At 46.1% G+C, this 18,975-nt stretch overlaps 1 protein-coding gene across 1 annotated transcript in view; it reads right to left on the bottom strand.

The window, feature by feature from the left end:
- GRID1 (glutamate ionotropic receptor delta type subunit 1) overlaps positions 1-18,624 on the bottom strand; it is an 829,564-nt gene extending 810,940 nt beyond the window's left edge. Inside the window, exons 1-2 of the mRNA XM_066620630.1 lie at positions 18,546-18,624; positions 14,566-14,721 (exon numbers count right to left, since the gene is read on the bottom strand). Coding sequence (XP_066476727.1) covers positions 14,566-14,721; positions 18,546-18,624 — 235 coding nt within the window. The remainder of the gene's footprint in view (positions 1-14,565; positions 14,722-18,545) is intronic.
- Between the last annotated feature and the right edge of the window lie 351 nt (positions 18,625-18,975).

The following is an 18,975-nucleotide window of genomic DNA, read 5'->3' as shown; positions in this document are numbered from 1 at the left end:
CTTCCTAAATAAAGTCCGGTGATGTTGTCAGCAGGATGGGGAGGGAGGGCAGATATTATACGGCTTCTGAAAAAGATGCTTCAACTCAAAACCTCCCTGGAGAGCCTCCTCTAAAACTAGACTTCTGTGGCCTCAGAGGATGAGACTAAGGAAGGGGGAGGGGGAGACCAACCCCCCATTTGTCAGGGATATTATTTCAAATCACCCCTCCAACTTTATTCAGTTGAAACTAAGAGCGGAAAGTAGTTGTAGGCTCTCCGTTTGCATTGTCCTTTTCCTGCTTTGAAAGGTTGCTAGGGGAATAGTTCTCTGGAAGGGCAAGCAGGAGAAACCCTGCTGGGAGACTTAAACCAGCCAAAACAGCAGCTTTTAGATTAATGCCTCTTGGTTCTTTTTACCCTTAACTGGAGATCATTAGCGCTCCCAATTCTTACTGCATATTTAATTCAATTTAATATTAATGTACAGGGAGAGGAAGAGACGGACAGGACTCGAGATGTTGTAGTATATGTGAGGTTAGGTGGGGGGGAGAGAATTCCACAACAGACCCACTGGAGTGGAAACGGTGACCTACCAGGGAAACCAAGCAATTGGGTTGAAAAAGGAAAGCTCGCCAGCCAAGCAAACTGATTCAGAACCCAGGAATCCAGAACTCTCGCTACAAGAACAGCAATCAATGCTCCAGAACTCTAATTAAACACAAGCCATTAGGAACAACATAAAACACTGTCAACATGGGTTTCCCATTTTTGTATACTTATTGCCTTAAAGCTATGTAAATAGAGGGGGGATTTTAGACTATTAGCATATCATTAAACTCTCTCCCTACAATTCTTACACATTCTGATGTGCAATAGGCTAGACTTTCAAGTTGTTGCACGCTAGTTAGTGGCCTCCTGCGTATCCCCATCAGATAAGAGTCACATCACACACAGAAAACACTGTCAACAGTGGCATTAATTGGTCCCTGTGCTGCCAAATAGAGAGACACGAGATTGAATGGACAGAGAATGAGTACTGCTATTTTTCTGGAAGTGGTCCCTGAAGATTTGTGGGAAGACTATTGCTTGAAGGCAGCATTCATTGTATTTATTTTAAAACATTTCTATCTCACCTGTCTTCCCAAATAAATGGGATGCCCAAGCAGGCTCACAAGAATGAATTTTTAAAAAAACACAATCACATAATAAAATACAAATATAAACCAAAAAAGAACAAGCAAAGCACTTGTAACGGTAGAGGCAGTGAAAGAAATAAAACACAATGGCACACAGATGGGCAAGGTAAATAATATCAGAGCTTAACAGCCCAATCCTATGGCCTCCCTCCAGTCCATCAGCAGAATGTCCACTCCATTGGCTCTGCAGCAAAAATGCAGTCAGTGGGGTTGCCAGTGCAAAGGTTGGAAAATGCGTGTGTGCACCACCAGAGTGCTCCTCCACCGCTGGGGGTGGCGAGTTGGCACAGGGGTTGAGCTGTAGGTGGGGAAGTGCTGGAGGGGGAGGGTTATGGAACTGCCAATATCCCATGACCCCCCCCCCCGCACTCAGCCTTGACACATCCCCTAGGGTCCACTCAGACCTGCACCAGCCAAAGAACTGGCATAGATCTGCCCCAAATAGGGACCATGACACAGCAAAGTAGGCAAGTAAGAGTTTTGTTTTACTTACCGCTCCCTTGCACCATGGTCTCTGGCTAACCCACAGGATGTAGTGGAGGCTGCATCAGTACCACTGTACCCTACAGGCCAGCCAAGGATAGGATTGGGCCAGGGGTCATTTGTTCCTGCTATAGTTTTGATCCCAGTTGTGCCCTACCCTCAAGCCATTTTTAAATGTTTTTTTTTTTTTAAATCCACATAAGTCCTATGGAAAGTCAATGGAACTCCCTCTCCAGTTAAAAATAGCACAAGGGGAACGGCACAATCAGTATCAAAACTACAACGGGGCAAATTACTGAAGCTCCCCAGTCCCATTTCACACATCCCCTTGCTGTTTATAATTAAACCTACACCCCAATCCGCACATGGAACTAAATCCTTGGAAGAGAAGGCATGACAACCGAGGTCGGGAATGTACCCAATAACTCACAGGCCAATCCTACATAACCCCCCAAACACACACACACAGAGCAATGCAGTGGCGCTAGCAAGTCTCCGCAGGGTAATGGTGTGTTTCTCCCCTTGCCCTAGAGTAAACCCCAGCAGCCACTATGGGTGAACTCTAACCTATGTCAGCAATATCACTGGCACAAGTCTGTGCTGACCTGTACAGGCAGATCAGGCCCAGGAAAACGGTTTGGATTCAGAGGGTGCTGCTACTGCTGAATCCACCTCCCTCCCAGGTCCCATCTGCCCATTCCCCACCCAATCTCCTCCTCATTCTAGCTCCCCTTTACCCTCCCCCCCGGCCTGATCCACTCCATGCACCAGGCTTTCCTGTTCCAGCACCTCTAGCATCCACTGGCATGCAGGGGAAAGCTACAGCCTTCCTGCTAGCATCTTGTGCTACCACAAAGTGCCTTCTGGCTGCTTTGCAGCCTGGGCTGGCACAACACGTGTTCCACTGTTGCTAGTCTTCTACAGGATCGAGCCACCAGTGTGTAAGGCAGCTGCCTATTTCATCTCTGCTTAATGCAGGAACCATCCCCATTTTAAAAAGGAGAGTAACGGCACATATCCCTACTATGCTGATCTCCGCAGAAAAATAATTGGAGTGCTTGAGTGAAGCTGCAGAGCCAGATCTAAAAATGAACATACAGACAACGTGCAAATAGGAAAAATGCTCACGTATTTGTAGCTGTGCTCAAGTAAAATCATTGGACATAAAAAATTATGCAGACTACTTTGACAGAAGGATACGGCCAGGACTTTGCAATAACCAAGTAGGCTTCCTTGTTGCCACAGACTCCATGAGACAGAAAAATTGTGCACTAGAACTTCTGTATTTTGTTTCCATTTCATATGAGCACCACAAAGCCATGCATTGCCTCTTTCAACATTGCAATATTAGTGATAAGCGACGTTCCAACTTCTTGCTACACTACTTGACTGCAGCATGAATCATCTCAAAAATATGGGGGAAAAAGAATTTTCTGAACAATGTAACACATTGCTGTCATAAACAACTCATGGCATTTTTGCCTATATGGAAGCAGACATATACACAGCCCCTTCAGGGGCTCTTAGAAATGGATCAAGTATGAGTCGGAAATGCAATATATTATTTGTCTTCAGCCATGAAGGCTCAAACATAAGACAAAAAACACTAAATAAAATAAATATATGTACATAGCATTCCTGCATGTGTTGGGGAGAGAGGAGCTGATAAGGATTTCCTGTTTGGGTGGCAGCACCCTAGGCCTTATGAAATGCTGACCTGGAAGGTTCCCTCCAACATTCTGGAGTGATTTTTTAAAGGGTGCAAGAGAACTGCTGCAGAAAGAAAGTCACCAGCCACATCCAGTACACCAGGTGTTACCTTTTGCATAGAACAGGGTGCCCAAACCCAGCCTGGGGGCCATTTGTGGCCCTTGGGGACCCCCAATCTCCAATGAGCCTCTTGCCCTCTGAAAGACTTGCTGAAGCCCACACTGGCCCGATACAACTATTCTCAGTGCAAGGGCCAACTGTTTGACCTTTCGCATGAACTGCGGGCTGAAGGCTTCACATCTGTGAAGCAGCAGCAAAGGAAAGGCTGGCCTTGCTTTGAACAAGGTCTTTTATAGGCCTTGAGCTATTTCGAGACCTTCATTCATTCATATAAGTTCCATCTCCAATATATTTATGTAAATTTATATAAGTTTTAAATGTAAATTAATTCTCCTTTTTCCCCAGCCCCCAATACTGTGTCAGAGAGATGATGTGGCCATCCTGCCAAAAAGTTTGGACACCCCTGACATAGAGGTAGTGAGTGGTCAGGATTAAAGTCACAGGAAAAGTTTGTTCTCCATTCAGCTAAATACACCTTCATTGTGCACAACCGTAATATGTTAAGTTCCCAGCTCAAGAACCTAAGATGGATATGGCCATTAAAACAAAAAAGCAAAAAGAACCCTCAAAAGTACATTGAGACTGGGAGACGATATCAAGGAGACACTTTGTCATCATTCTGTACCCTTCCTAGTTCTTCTAAGTGTTCTACACAAAAAGGAGTATTAAACCACGTGGCTTCAAAGCAGAAAAGCACATGCAGAGCAAGATGACAATGTGACAGATGTCTTCACTGTGGCAGTCTGTAACATGTCTGGATTCAGTCTCAGAAGGCACCAGGAGGTAAAAGCATTATGCACATTCACCCCACTGAGTACCAGTTTTATAACGGTAGTAGATTGGTTAGTAAGCATGCAGGAACATTCAGGTCTCTAGGAGGCTAGGAAGGATGCTTTACTTGCTACTGTTACCGGCAGGTGTTTAGAAAGCTTTGTAAGAACAGATGAAAACTACAAACAGTGTATGCAACCATATGCTATTTCCAAGGAACCTAGACAGCTTTAGCAAGTTCCCATAAAAACGTGACATCCCAATAAGCCAGCATGGAATCAGCAGTCAAGATAACAATGAAGGATGCTGGATAAAGGGATTTATTAAGCGAATATGAAACAAAGAAAAGCAGGCATAGGGGATAGTCTATACTTTACAAACTTGAATGAAAAGGGCTACAAAAAATGTTTATTCTGTAGTAATTCACCTTTTCTACAGGTATCAAACAAGTCATGGATTAGCCAAGCTAACACAGTAAAATCAGTTGAAGACAACACTAGAGAAAGAATCACGATTATCTGCTTTGATATTCCTGTTTTCTATTCTGGCAATGCACCACTGAAGGCCCTGAATTACTATGGTCCTATAATGCACTTGCTGTCTGATTATGCTATGAACATGCCTATCTAAAAGTTCTGTCTCAAAGTGCTGCCTGATGAGGCTTTTAAGACTTGACAAAGTGCAAAATCAGAGTTTGGGAAAAGGGTCACATCCCTCCTCGCTCTAGCAAAGCAGAGGGAACTTATGCAAGGCATATATATGAAAGTACAAAAACAGCAATTCAAGACGTGTATGTGATTCTGCACATGGTACCTGCTTTGACCTGATGCTCTACCTAGATATGAAAAACATGCCATAAACCTTTAGTGCACTGTCTCCTCTAACCGAAGACAAAGCCAGCTGCAGGTGTCACTTACAAAAGCTCTCCTCCGGCTTATAAGACATGACTTTGGAGCACTCTTGAGACACACAATTCCTCAAAAGCCACCTCTAAAACTTTCAGATTTTACAATGGTAAATTTGGGGCAAACAAGTGTGTTCTATGAAATGCTACAAACAGAAAGTTACTCAGTATGTTCTTGGTGCCACCAATTCAAAATGACCAATGATGTTTCCACTATTCATGACATCCCATTTCACTTCTACCATACTTGACACAGGAGAAACTTCACTTTACCAGGAATACTAGTTCTATTCCAAATGTTTATTTCATCATATGACTCAAAATTCATTTGCATTTATTGTCTTGCAATAACCATGACTTGCCCACACACCTTCCATGCTCTCCTTGACCTTCCAACTTTCTGTTTAAACCAAAACACAGTATCTGCCTGTCCTTTGTTCTATTGCCCAACAGAATTAATACAGGAACCCTCTTAAGTAATGATAAATCAACAATATATCAATGTGGTAATATCACAAGAGTTAAAAAATTATTAACAGACCACTCCAATGTACATTTACACAGAAGTAAGGCCCAGTTGCTGTGAGGCTTAGGTTAAAGTATGTATACTTCAGACATAGTCTGTATATATCAGCTGAAGAATACATATGGAAAGAGAAATCAATTGAGGGAGGGAAGAGAATAGCATATAATAGATCCATATTTGAAAAAGTCAAAGACAGACGATGTTTAAAGGACACAGAAAAAAACATGCCATTTGCTTAAAATCCAAATCCATTAACCACATGGCAAAACTGAACCTCAGCTGGAGACACACAGCTTCAGTTCCATGCCAGGGACTGGAGTCCTTGCCAACAATTACCTAGAACACATGGCATCACCCACTGCAACAGCTAGAACTGAAGTCCAGTCTCCAGAGCAAACAACCTTTCAAACTTGAACATGAAAAAGGAATGAATAATCCATTCAAGTTGAATTATTGCAGCCACTGTAACAAAGCTCCACAATCCAAAACAACCACTGGTTCTCACACATTTAGCACCAGGACCCACTTTTTAGAATGAGAATCTGTCAGGACCCACTGGAAGTGATGTCATGACCAGTAGTGACATCATCTAGCAGGAACATTTTTAACAATTCTAGGCTGCAATCCTACCCACACTTCCCCAGGAATAAGTCTCATTGACTATCATTGTTAAAAGAACATACAGAGTAGCTTGTTAGAAGTACAGGTCTGTCACATTTCCTCAAATGCAGTCACATACCATGGTAGCATCAAGTCTGTTAGATTAAAAATAAAATATTGAAATGAATGGGGACCCACCTGAAATTGGCTCACGACCCACCTAGTGGGTCCCGACCCACAGTTTGAGAAACACTGCTATAGACATATTCATTAGCACATTTTATAAGCGGAAGGATTTACAAAAATTTACATTCTCTTGGTTCGCTCTGCCAAATAGGCACTGGGAAGTTATGCCTGGGAAGATTTCCAACTAGCGTGATCTTACAGAGGCAATTCCACCCACTTATACCCTGCTTATACCCACTTATACCCTGCTGCTATATTTGCAGTATTCTGCCTACCATGGCTTTGTGTTCCACTATTTAATAAAACCAAGTAGCATTTAAAAAAAAATTTAAGTGGTGTCCGGTCACCTCCAGGGTATATTTCATTCATTTCCAACAGTTTCCAAGTCTCCAGGTTTATTCCTCCCTTTCAAACGTTCACATCACCTGCTGCTACTGTATATCCAGCGCAGCTCCTGTCTGAGGAATTACCTACTTTTAGATTAAAATATTTCACTCTTCAGTCTCCTTTCATGCCTGGTTTAAAATAAACATTTAAAAAACCTGTATTCTCTAGAAAAAAATGGGGTCCATTAGGAATTCATCAAATTTCTTGGTGCGTGAGTAAGGCAAGTTCCACTTCCTCAGCAACAAGAAGTCGACAGTGTCCATTCCTCACACATATTCAAATGCAAGCAGTGGGGGGCAGGAAAGATTGCTTTACAAGTTAGGATTAAAAGATGACCACCTCCATTCAAACAGACACCATGAGTGTGTCAAATGTGCAAATATTAATGCAATTCAGTCACTTGGGATCCAGAAGCCCATAAATGCTGATGGGCAACAGCATGGAGTTGGTGAGCCTGGAACTGACAGGCATGAGACCATGTAAGAAGTAACTACTCTTTGCAATGGCTTGAATCAAGATCTTGTTTCAGGCCAAAGGAATTGTGGCAACTCTGTTCAATAGCAGCCTCCTGCACTGTCTTCTTTCTCCACATCTTTTGCCTCGAGGTAAAAAAAAAAAAAGAATAAGTTGTGTTGGGTGAGTGAAATACTTATTTCTAAGTCACTTTATACTAAAGAGGACCCTGAAGCAATGAACAAAAACCTAATATACACCAAAAAAAAATCTCATCTAACAATAAGGAATGGCAACATTCATTTTAAAAAAATTGATGACAGGAGGCGATGGAAGACAACCGAAGGAGGAAAAACAGTCATATTCAGAGAGGCTAAAAGCTTCACCTACAAGCTGCTGTGCACTTTTATTTTTAGGAAGATGAGGGTGGGTGGGTGGGTGACACAGAGTCTTTTCCAGGAAGCTTGAGAAACAAGAGGATGTTTAAGCAGAGCTTGAACCTATTAGCAGACTAGCAGCAGCTAAATTGTGTGCACAGACAACCAGAAATCTCCTGATGCCCCTAATGATTTCATACTGGATCTTTAAATGTATGAGATATAATAGCAATGCAGGAAGGTCTACCCACAACCAAAAAGAAAAAAAATCTCACACACAAGCTCCATTTCTAGTCTACAGAAACAAAACTAACAAAAAAACAAACAAACCAATGATCAGACGTGAAAAATTGAAGTAAAGTGCATATGTAGTTGCAGCAATAAAGAAAAGAAACTAGACAAAACCAGACGGAACTAATTACACGCAGAGCAAAACTTACAGCAATAATCTTTACACTGCAATTAAGCCCTTAAACCCACTAGTGTGGTTTTGGTTTAGTTAGTTTAGTGTCAGTTTGGTTTCGCTTGGTCCATCCATTTGTCAGAATTTTTTTTAAAGGCAAGAGTTTGTACTGTGTTATTGCAACTTCAGTGACTTGCAGCTGGAAATTTATATCATGCAAATTCTTGATTTCTCCTTCATTTCACCTTTTCTTCAACAACTCACCTATCCTGGGTAAGTGTATTGGCCAATGCACTGTCATATGGGGCCACAGGCAGCCCAATAGAGCCACCAGTTATGTTGCCACTGCCCTCACCACCCCCTACTCATGCACCCCTTGCCAGGCTCCTTCCTCCGCAGGTGTCCTTTAAAGAAAGCAAGCAATGCAAAATGTGGCTGAGATTGGTCTTTAAACACAACAGGAAATGAGGAGCATGCTGGGAGCACACATGGAGGAAGGAGCCAGGTAAGGAGCAACTACAGCAGACTAGAGGGAGGTGGAGGGCATCTGCTCACAACTCTCTCATTTCCTGCCGATGGGAACAGCACAATTCACTTCAACGACAGGTTGGCCATGAGCTACCCCTATCCCTTCCCACCCAAGCCAGCATTTCATCAGGGCACATGGATACTCCAGTGCTTTGGAAAGATGGTATCTTTGCTCTAAACTCTGTTTAAAAATAACCTGAATGGAGAACACTCTTGGAGGCAGGAAGACGCACATCCCCAGATCAGTTGGGTTCAGGACAGTCACAGAAACAAAAATATGCTTTGCCTTGTTTGTACTTGTACTTCCACAGGATATCAACACGAACACTGGAACCTCCATCCTAAATCTTTCCCACTAGCGTACAAGAGTAATGTTTCTGCAATGTTTCCAAGAGTCATGTTCCTTGATGTGACAACAGACTGAAATACATAAGTTACCGGAATAGCGTGCTACTGCTCTCTGGCCACTTTCCATATAACTTTGCTAGTGGGAGGTAGGAGTCATAGTGGCAATTGTGGCATAGTGGCAATAGTGGCATAGTGGCATAGTGGCAATTAACATCCATATCCTTCCCAGTCCAATTAAGGGCTGGCAGCATTGAAATGGAAACTTCCTTCTAGAACCCTCCATCCCATACACTTGCCTCATTGCACTATGTAATGTGGCATAGCAGCCATGGCAAAATAGAATCCATACCCCACTGGCCAGTAGCTTAGCCGGGGGGGGGGGGAGACAGTAAGTGCCGCAGGCACCACAATGCACACAGTAAGCAGCCCCCCCCCACTTGCCCTCTGAGCCATTCTGGGTAGCAACAGCAACACGCAGCAGACAACATTTAGTTTGGCAAGCACCTGTGCATTGCTGTCACTTCCTGGAATGGCTCCAACAGCAAGTGGGAGGGACTGCTTACATGGCACATTGTGGCACCTGCAGTACTTACTGTTTCCCCCCCCAGTTATGCTACTGCCACTGACAACAAGTGAACTGGGTCATAGTTTGAGAAATCAAACTTACTCAGCATGTCCCATTCAAAGAAGGTATCTGTTGGTACGACAAACCATAGAATCAGACCATAAATGCTTCTGGGACACTAATGGTTGCAATATTGAGTTTTGTGGCACTAAGGTCAATGGGTGGGCATCATATAAGAAATTCACCATATTACAACAGTGGTAGTTAACACTCTCCAAGAAGAATCAGTTGTTTCTGTTCAGCCTTTCTTCCTTGATAATCCTTTGCAAAAATTATACCAAAAACAAACCAAGCCCATCCAGAACCAACAGCAGTCAGATAATGAATGGTCAGAGTGACAGAGAGGAATATGGTCCAAAAAGGTACTACAAAGTAATAGTATGGCTTCTGGGGCATCCATGTATCATTCTGTCAGCACACAGTAGAACAGCAGCAAAGAAAATTAAATTCAGAGTGGGGGGGGGGAAGTACCTGTCTTGCACCAACAAGAAGCTAAGAAAAATAGAGATAAAGCTCCCACTCAGCCATTGTATCAAAGCTTTGAGACCCCCTCAGGTGATAAGAGGAAGAGCAACAGACACCATAAAAACCTATCCTGAAGAGAGAGTTCTTTCACAGAATTGTGACATTTATCCAAGATCCTACCTGCCTTACAATTTATAATTTTATAATACCGCCCATAAGTAGATCATTTAAAATGTTTATTAAGGCCATGCCAAAAACTCTGTAGATGTCTGGTTTGCTCCACCAAAACAGATTAAAGTCTGGCTAGAATTGGTTGGCAACCTTCAGTCTAAAAAAACTACGGTATAAGCCTACAGCACCCGGCATTACCAGGCGGTCTCCCATCCAACTAGTAAAAAACTAGTAGAACAGAAAAATGTAGAGATGATGCAACAGAAGCCCAAATCACATAAACACCCTTTTGCATTCTATTTGAAAGAGTGAAAAACAGAGGCTAGTAAAAAACCATTAGAGTATGCAGAGACAGCAAGGAGCCCTGCAGTACCCTAACAAGGAACCAATTACTGTGGCCTAAACTTTCCAAGGCTACTTCAAACAAAATTCTATACCCAGATAACTGCCTGTACATGGTCTAATTCCCACCATTCCTGACCCTGCTTAGCTTCTGAGATCAGATATTTATATACATTTTTTCCCAACAAAAAATTCAAAGTGGTTTAAAATGTCCCTCTGTGCCATCAGAGAACAGTTCTGTACAGAGTATCAACTCTATAAGAGTTTTGCCTTGGATATAGTACTAAAGCACTATAATTGTCTATATTTTCCTAACGAGAAAGAAATAAAAGAGGAGGCTGCACACTCAGAATGCTTTGATTCTCTGCCTAGGGGTCTTATTTTAAAACCTAATGTGATCAAAATGGGGGTGGGGGGAGAATATGGCAAAGCTGCAACAGCCTACACAGTTGGCAGTGCTATTTCAGCTAGCCAGCTACGCTTACTTCCCTGAATACGAATCAGCTCCAATACAGGCCATGGAGTCTTTTTAACTGTATGAGGATCTGATTGTATGCTAAAACTTTGCCAATAATAAACACTGCTACTCTCAGCTAGTCTGCTTCAAGTGCAAGAGAATGCAAATAGAAGCAAAAAATAGAAGTAGCATTATTGGCTGTTGCACTTTCATGCATTAAAAAGCCTTGCCCAATAACCGGGGACCTGAAGCCTTCCCAGATTGCTGCTGCTGAGAAATGATGCAACACTAAAATAAAAGTAAAAATTCCGAATCCCTTAGCATCCTGCAGAGAATTGAAGTACAAGTTCAGAATACCAAAGACCATAAAGCATGAATGAGGTACATATAAAGAAGATTCACTTAATTTTTTTTAAGATAGATGAATGCACATCGAAATTCATTCTTTTAAAAAGAAATGCTTGAGGAAGTTGTGCAAGTCAACAAACATCCATTGCAACATTTTCCAAATCCTGACACAGATATCTCTTTCCAATGCATGCAAGAAGAAGGCTCGTGGTTGAGTCACTCTTGGGGGGGGGGGGGGAAACAGTAATATTCCCAGAATATATAAATAGCTTTCTTTTTCTGGAGTAATTACAACTCAGATATACTGAGATTGAAAAAATACAGGCACTGATCAATCTTGACTTCTTCATAACTCTCCCCCTGTAACATCTTTAAGAAGTCTTCTGTTTGCAAAAGCAAGCTGATTAATTTAGAATGTTTTGCTTTGCAAAAAGTCTAATTCAAAATCATTTATCTAGGCAGCTGCTTGTCAGATCCTGTAAATTTGAGAACAGTTTACAGCTAGTCATTAAATGGCCTGTTTAATCCATTTTTGCAGCCTCCAATTCCAGGGAGGCTCAATGTTTTGTTTTTCAAAACAGGTGTTTCGTTAGCAACTCCGCCTGTCTCCAGCACCTAGGGCTGCCAACTGACCAGAACAAAATGCCATGGCCTACTCCTGTGCCTTTAACAGCAGCTTGACCAGTCAGAATTGGCAGATGAAGCTTTTCAAAACAGAAAGATAAGCATTATCATTTGCTGATCTCTGGGGATCAAGTTGCTTTTAAAAGACCGAAAGGTTGCAACCCCACCATCACCATTTTCTCCATTCAAGAGATTCAGATTACAGTGTGTTGTCTAACAGTGCTTCAGTTGCAGCTTAAATAGAAAGATATCTTTATTGGTTATGTTCCAAGCAACCAATTTCTAATCCACTGGCCAGCCTACAAAAAAGTCTAGATATACTATGCTTCTCTTCCCCTTCATCTAAAACTGCCATTCCTTCCTTCTTCCAAAAACTGCTCCCTCCAAACACCATCAGACAACGTTACATTAGGTGATAATTCCCACATACAACTCCTGATCACATACAATGTGTCCCATTTATTCCAGTAGCTATAAAAGGCACATCCGGGATGGGTACATCCTGTGACAGAGCTCCTCTTTGTGTTTATCCAATTCATCTTACCCTTAGGGCTTCTTTTCCCTTGCTAACAGAGAGAGAGAGAGAGATTGACAGGTGCCACAGAGCAAAACAGCAATCAGAGAAAATGTTCAAATCCTGAGGATGCATTTGGTTGCTTCTCTCCTCCTGCCCCCCCCCCAGTTTTAAATAGATGAACATCTCCAACAGCAATTCAGGATATCTGAACAGTATTTTTTGCTCATGACACATCCAAACATGCCTTCTCCAGTCGCTTTTGTCATGAGAGGATAGCCTTGGCCCATATAGAACAGAAAAATGTAGAGATGATGCAACAGAAGCCCAAATCACATAAACACCCTTTTGCATTCTATTTGAAAGAGTGAAAAACAGAGGCTAGTAAAAAAAACCATTAGAGTATGCAGAGACAGCAAGGAGCCCTGCAGTACCCTAACAAGGAACCAATTACTGTGGCCTAAACTTTCCAAGGCTACTTCAAACAAAATTCTATACCCAGACAACTGCCTGTACATGGTCTAATTCCCACCATTCCTCCTCCCCATAAACTACAAAAGCACAGTTTCAATAGCAAGAGATCTGTGTGGCCAGAATGGTACATTGACTTGCAAGCCCTTGGCAACCCTTGTTTACTTGCAAGTAAATTGCACATCTTGCAATCCTAGGCAACTTGTCATTGCAGCCATTAAGGCAACCACCTGCGGCAAATGACCTTGACTGCCAGGAACTTGCATGATAATCCACCTGTGGCCTTTCACATCCGGGTTATACACAAAGGATGCTGTACCTCTGTGCAAGTACCCTGCATCTGTGAACACACACACTCTCTTGTGCAAAGGACTATACATGCACCCATTCTAAGAATCAACACTGGCACTGTTTTGGCAGTGTGGAGAGTACACACTGCTGCACGGCAACACACATGGAACATAATTTGTGAACAACTGCAGGTATGTGCATATTGATAATCATGTCCACCGACTGTATGTCTGCAGAATGCAAAATGTGAATAGCATATCATGATGTGCTCTTTGACTTCCACAGTGCCACATAGCTGGATCCTATTTGCCACTCTAAGAAACAACCCCTCACTAGCATTCTTTTCCCCACTAACCATTCTGTTCCTCTCTTAACCCATTTTTGCCCGGCCCACAGATGTACACATTTGGTGTGTATATGCAACAGAAATGGCAACAGGGACCAAATGTGTACACCTGTGGGCTGGGCAAAAATAGGTTAATCCTGCAAACCTAATCACATATGAACTAACTGGATGTTGCTTTGGAGGAAGCATGCGAGTGATGATGTGGTTTCAGGCTTTTCAAATGCAGGCATATAGTATACTTGCACACACAAACAATGGTTCCTTAACAAAAAGTAAGCTGTGTACAACTATGGGCCGCTAAAATCCTGCAGGCACAAACACAATGATACACACTTTAACTCAGTTTTACCAGGTCCAACCCCCAGTACCAGAGATCGTGCCCCCGCCTAAAGTTAGTAGGGACTTCAACCAGGCTAAAGGCTCCTGTCTCTCTCCGCACCCACTATTTCATCCTCGCTTTCCCTTTCCTTGGGAAACAGCGCCAACCTTTGGCGGAAAGAAAAGTTTCCAGGCCAGCCAAGCAGCGATCAAGCAGCTAAAGGCTGGGCAGCCAACAATGATCGCTTTGTCAGTCCCTGCCAGGCAGCTGCCTTCCCCCGTCTCCCCTCCCACCGCGGTGGAGGACCCTCCCCCCAAAGAGAGAAATGTAGCATTTGCTGGGGGGGGGGGGGGAGAAGCTCAGCCTCTCTGTAGACCAAAACGTGCAAGAAGAAACCGACTGCCAGGCATCACCACCAATAAAGACTGCTCAGAAATCTCCGCTTGACTCCTACTCCTTGGTTACACGCCGCAGGGAAGAAAGTAACCACAGTGGTTGGGTCGTTCTGCCGATCTCAGCCTTCAGAGGTGGAAACTCAACCCAAGGCAGCCAAGCCAACCAGCCTGCCTCCTCTGTGACCGGAATGGCTAAGCCCAGCCTTCCCGGTAACTCCTCTTACCTTCCTGGACGGCGTGAAAGGGGTTGTTGGCTTCTATGAGCTTGATGGTATAGGTGATCTTTTCGCTTTGTAGGATGTCATCGTTGAGGCTCAGATCCGCCACCGCCTGCTTGAAGATTTCGTCGTCCTTGGCCGCGTTGCCCTCGAAGATGGCACCTGTTGGGGAGGGGTGGGGTGGAAATCAACCGACCACCATCATCTGGGAAGGGTCTGCCTAAGCTTCTCACCCCCACCTAGCCCCACACTTTTTTCCGTGCCCATAGAGCTGACTGCTTCTGGTTGGATCCCCCAGATCGCGCACACGCCTTGTGTGTGTGAACCCATTGGGAACATCGACCCACACCTGTCCCAGGTGCGCACAGGTACAGCCCCACTATCCTCCCCTAAGCAGCAGGCACTAGGAAGGCTCCCACAAATGTAACAGCAGGGAGGTGCGAGAGGACTTCAGGACCACTAAACTGCTCTCATCAGTGGTGGTGGTGATGAGAATGAGACCCAACTACAACCCAGAGCGAGGACCTTCCTCTAGAAGGGCAAATAAATATTCCTCCGCCCGCCGGTGGCCCTACTACGCAGGCTCCGCGGATGTGCTGCGCGTGGGGAGGCTGCGATCCTGTGCACCCTTGCTCGGGAGAAGTAAGCCCCGTGGAACGCAGCAGGATTTATTTCGGAGTCAGCATGTCCAGGGGTGAGCTACACTTTGACTAGTGTAAATTTCTCTCTAACTTAGGCTGCAATCCTAGCCAGACTTTCCTGGGAGTAAACCCCATTGACTACAACGGGACTTACTTATGACTAGACAGGCATAGGATTGGACTCCTGCGTTGCAATCTGTACACGCTCTCCTGAGAGTAAGCCCCATTAAACACAATGGGGCTTACTTCTGAGTAGACCTGCATAGGACTGGGCTCCTGGGCTGCTTTTCATACACACTTTCCTGGGAGCAAGCCCCATTAAACACAGTGGGGCTTACTTCTGGGTAGACAGGCATAGGATTGTGCTGCTAGGCGGGCTGGAGCGAACCCGGCCTTATCCTGTGCCTGTTTCCTCGGGAGTCAGTCCCGGAGTTCACGGGGCTTCTTTTCCAAGTGGCGGGGAGGTCCACAACTTTCTCCACCCTTGCTGGGGGTGGCGTGATGAGGATCGCCCAGATCCTCCCTCCTGAGTCTGGAAGAAGCGTAGGGAACTCCAAGGTGTGCAAGCTTCGGGATTCGGCTGGACTCTTGAGCATTCAGCCTGTTTTAACCCATTTTTGCCTGGCCCCAAGGTGGATACATTTGCTCCCTGTTGCGTATACGCAACGTTGGGCAGAAGTGGCTTGTTCAGCTCGAATCTGAAAAGGTGGGGAAAGCCTTCCTCAAAGTTTCGTCCTTACAAGAAGGAAGGCACAGAAATCAAACTCCTGGGTAGTGGGGCTTTGTAGGGAGGGGGGGTTGCCTTCCTTCTTTCCTGTTGTTCACAAGGCTCGCGGGTGGCTTCATTAATGGAGAGAGCTGAGCTTTGTGCTCAGCAACCTGAAAGCTTCTCATTTCAGTGTCTTGTTTATGCAGCCAACATGCAAACATCTGGCGACGAGCCTTACATAATACACCCGTGTATATGGGCTTGGAGAGGGGAAAGAGGCAGGCAGAAACGTGGGGGGGGGGGGGTTGTTTGTTAGTTATATTTTACTCTCTCCTGTTCTGTGGGAAGGATATATTTCAGCTGCAAACCACACACACACACCCCCTACTTTCAGCGTCCACCTCTCAACTTCCTCACGTCTCTGCTGTGCCTTTAAATGCCATCCAGAGCCGGAGATCGTGTGCAAAATGACAAATCGAAGTTGAGCGTCCCCAACCCGGGGAAGCCATTCCAGCAGCATCCCTGAGCATGGAGAGGCAGGCGGTGGCAGCAACACAACTGCCCAGCCCCGAGGTCTCTCCCTCACCCTCTCTCTGTGGGTATTCAGGGCAAAGAAGGCAACAGATTTCATGGGGCGGGGAGGGTGGAGGCAAGGGGTTTTGCTACTGGGTGTCGACAGCATCCTCCAGTCAGGCTGGCTCTGAAAGTCAGGACTCCGGAGAGTTCACATCCCAGTTGTGTCCAGGTGGAGGAAAGTTTGGCTGCCCCCCCTTCCCTTTGTGGGGAAGGCCGGAAGGACCCGCAGTTTTACCTAAGCAGGCATCAGAGCAGAATCTTACCCCCCCCCCAAAAAAAAACCCTTTAAGGGACCGCAGTGCTGCCTGGCCTGCTCTCTCCAGCCTCCTGCTTGGCTGAAATACACATCCAGAAGAAGGACTCCTGTGCAGGCGACGGTGGCAGAGGAAAGGGGCGCGTTGGCCATCCATCCTTCCCCACCGAGTGGTTCCCAAGGCCCTGGGCCGCCCCTTTTCCCGTCTCGTCTCGTCTGGCCACACGCCTGGGCTCTTCCCCGCCCCCTCTTCACCATTCTTGACTCAGCTGCTGCCCCCCCAACAAGGTGGGGGGAGAAAAGGTCACCTTCCCCCCTTGAGCCCCCCCCTTCGAGTCAACTTGGTCGAGATTTGGTCACTGTCGAACGGGATGAAGCCCCTCCACCTGGCCACCCCTATGGCTTGGCCTCCCTCTTCGCCGCCACCTCCCTTTTCAAAACAAGCCCCTGGGGAATGGCAGCTCTCTGCCACTTTCTGGCTGTTCCTCCCCACCTAGACACGCTTCTCTCTCCCCTGCGGATCCCCTTCCCCCAAGATCAGAAAAGGAGACTGCAGAGCCTGTCCTTAAAGACGCAGAAAGCGGGCAGGTCTCCCCCCGCAGTCATCCCCCACAGAGGGTCCTCATCCATCCAAGAAGAGGGTCATCTCCCATCGAAGTCCCCCGTGAGGAACCCCGGTGCTCCCAGGGTAGCACCTCTCTCCTGCCCCCTCTGCCCACCCAACCTGCCCCTGTCCTGGAGCGCCGACCCTTCCCAGCCCTCCACCCAAGCGGACGCTGCTCTGGGTCTGCTTTGGGTTTTTTTCATCCCCTAGTAAGATCTCCTTCATCCTGACGATAGATCCGAGCACCTGCGACGCGCTCCAGGTCCTCCTCTTCATCCTTCCCCAGGCACAGCCCCCCTAACTTGAAAGAGTCATTTCGCGGGGCCCCCCCCAGTCATGGCCTCCGACCCACACCTGCCTGGGCAGGAGAGGGTTAATCCCCAAAGTTTCCCCCGCTGGGGAGGTTTGGCGAGGCGCAGGCTGGCTGGGGCTTTCCTAGGCGGTGGGAACTCAGCCCAATCCTATGCATGCCTACTCAGAAGTAAGTCCCATTAGAGTCAATGGGGCTTACTCCCAGGAAAGTGGGGATAAGATTGCAGCCTGAGAGCCCAACCCTATGCATGTCTACTTAGCAATAAGTCCCATTATAGTCAATTTGGGGCTTGCTCCCAGGAAAGTGGGGATAGGATGGCAGCCTGAGAGCCCAATCTTATGCCTGTCTATTCAGAAGTAAGTCCCATTAGTCAATGGGGCTTACTCCCAGGAAACTGGGGATAGGATTGCAGCCTGAGAGCCCAATCCTATGCATGTCTACACAGAAGTAAATCCCACTATAGTCAATGGAGCTTACTCCCAGGAAAGTGCAGATAGGATTGTAGCCTGAAGCCGGCACTCAAACAGGTCTGAGAGAGAGGCGGCGAATGGCTTCGCCCGAGAAGCAGTTGCAATCGCTTGCAAACCTGAGCGAGCACCACCTCCGGATAAGGAGAGAGAGAGAGCCGCTGGGCGATGGATGCGCTGCCCGATCCGGTCCCTAACTTTGCAGTCAGGGGGTTGCTCTGGGGAGGGGGCTCTCCCCGGCCTTGCTCCTTCTGGAGTTCAGCGCTCCCCCCCCAAAAAAAAATAATCTTCCCTCCTGCGTCGGGGTTGTTATTATTGCCCTTTGATGAGCCACACGGTGCTCCTCTCCAGCATCAGATGCAATTCTGACCCTCCAGCCTTCTCTCTCTCACACACACACACAGAGCAGCTCGCCTCCCTTACCAATGTGGATGATGGAGTCCGCTCGCACCGAAACGCACTGAAATATCCAAGAGAAAAGCCAAAGCATCAGTACTTCCATTTCCACCCTCTCGCACAGCACATCAGCCCGGATTGGGGGGGTGGAAAGCCACAGAGATGGAAGGGAGGGGGATCGAAAGGGGGGAGAAAAGAGAGACCCCCCAGTTAAAAAAAATGCTGGGGGGAAATCGCAGCCCCTCCAAGTAATTCCCAAGCCTGAGAGTAGAGGCAAGAGAGGAGGGCAGCCAGCCAGCCAGCCAGCAGGCGATGGAGCGGCTGCAAAAACCAGGCGGAGGCTGGCAAATGCGTGTCGAGGATGGATAGATCCCGGCTCGGGTAGGAGGCGACGGCGACAGCAGCAGCAGCAGAGCAGGGAGCCCCAGACTTCAGCAGCAGCTCCTGAGCAGCACTC

This window comes from Tiliqua scincoides, chromosome 3 (genome assembly GCF_035046505.1).
Source record: "Tiliqua scincoides isolate rTilSci1 chromosome 3, rTilSci1.hap2, whole genome shotgun sequence".
NCBI lineage: Eukaryota > Metazoa > Chordata > Lepidosauria > Squamata > Scincidae > Tiliqua > Tiliqua scincoides.
The sequence above is the reverse complement of the archived record's forward strand: the minus strand, read 5'-3'. Positions and strand labels throughout refer to the sequence as shown.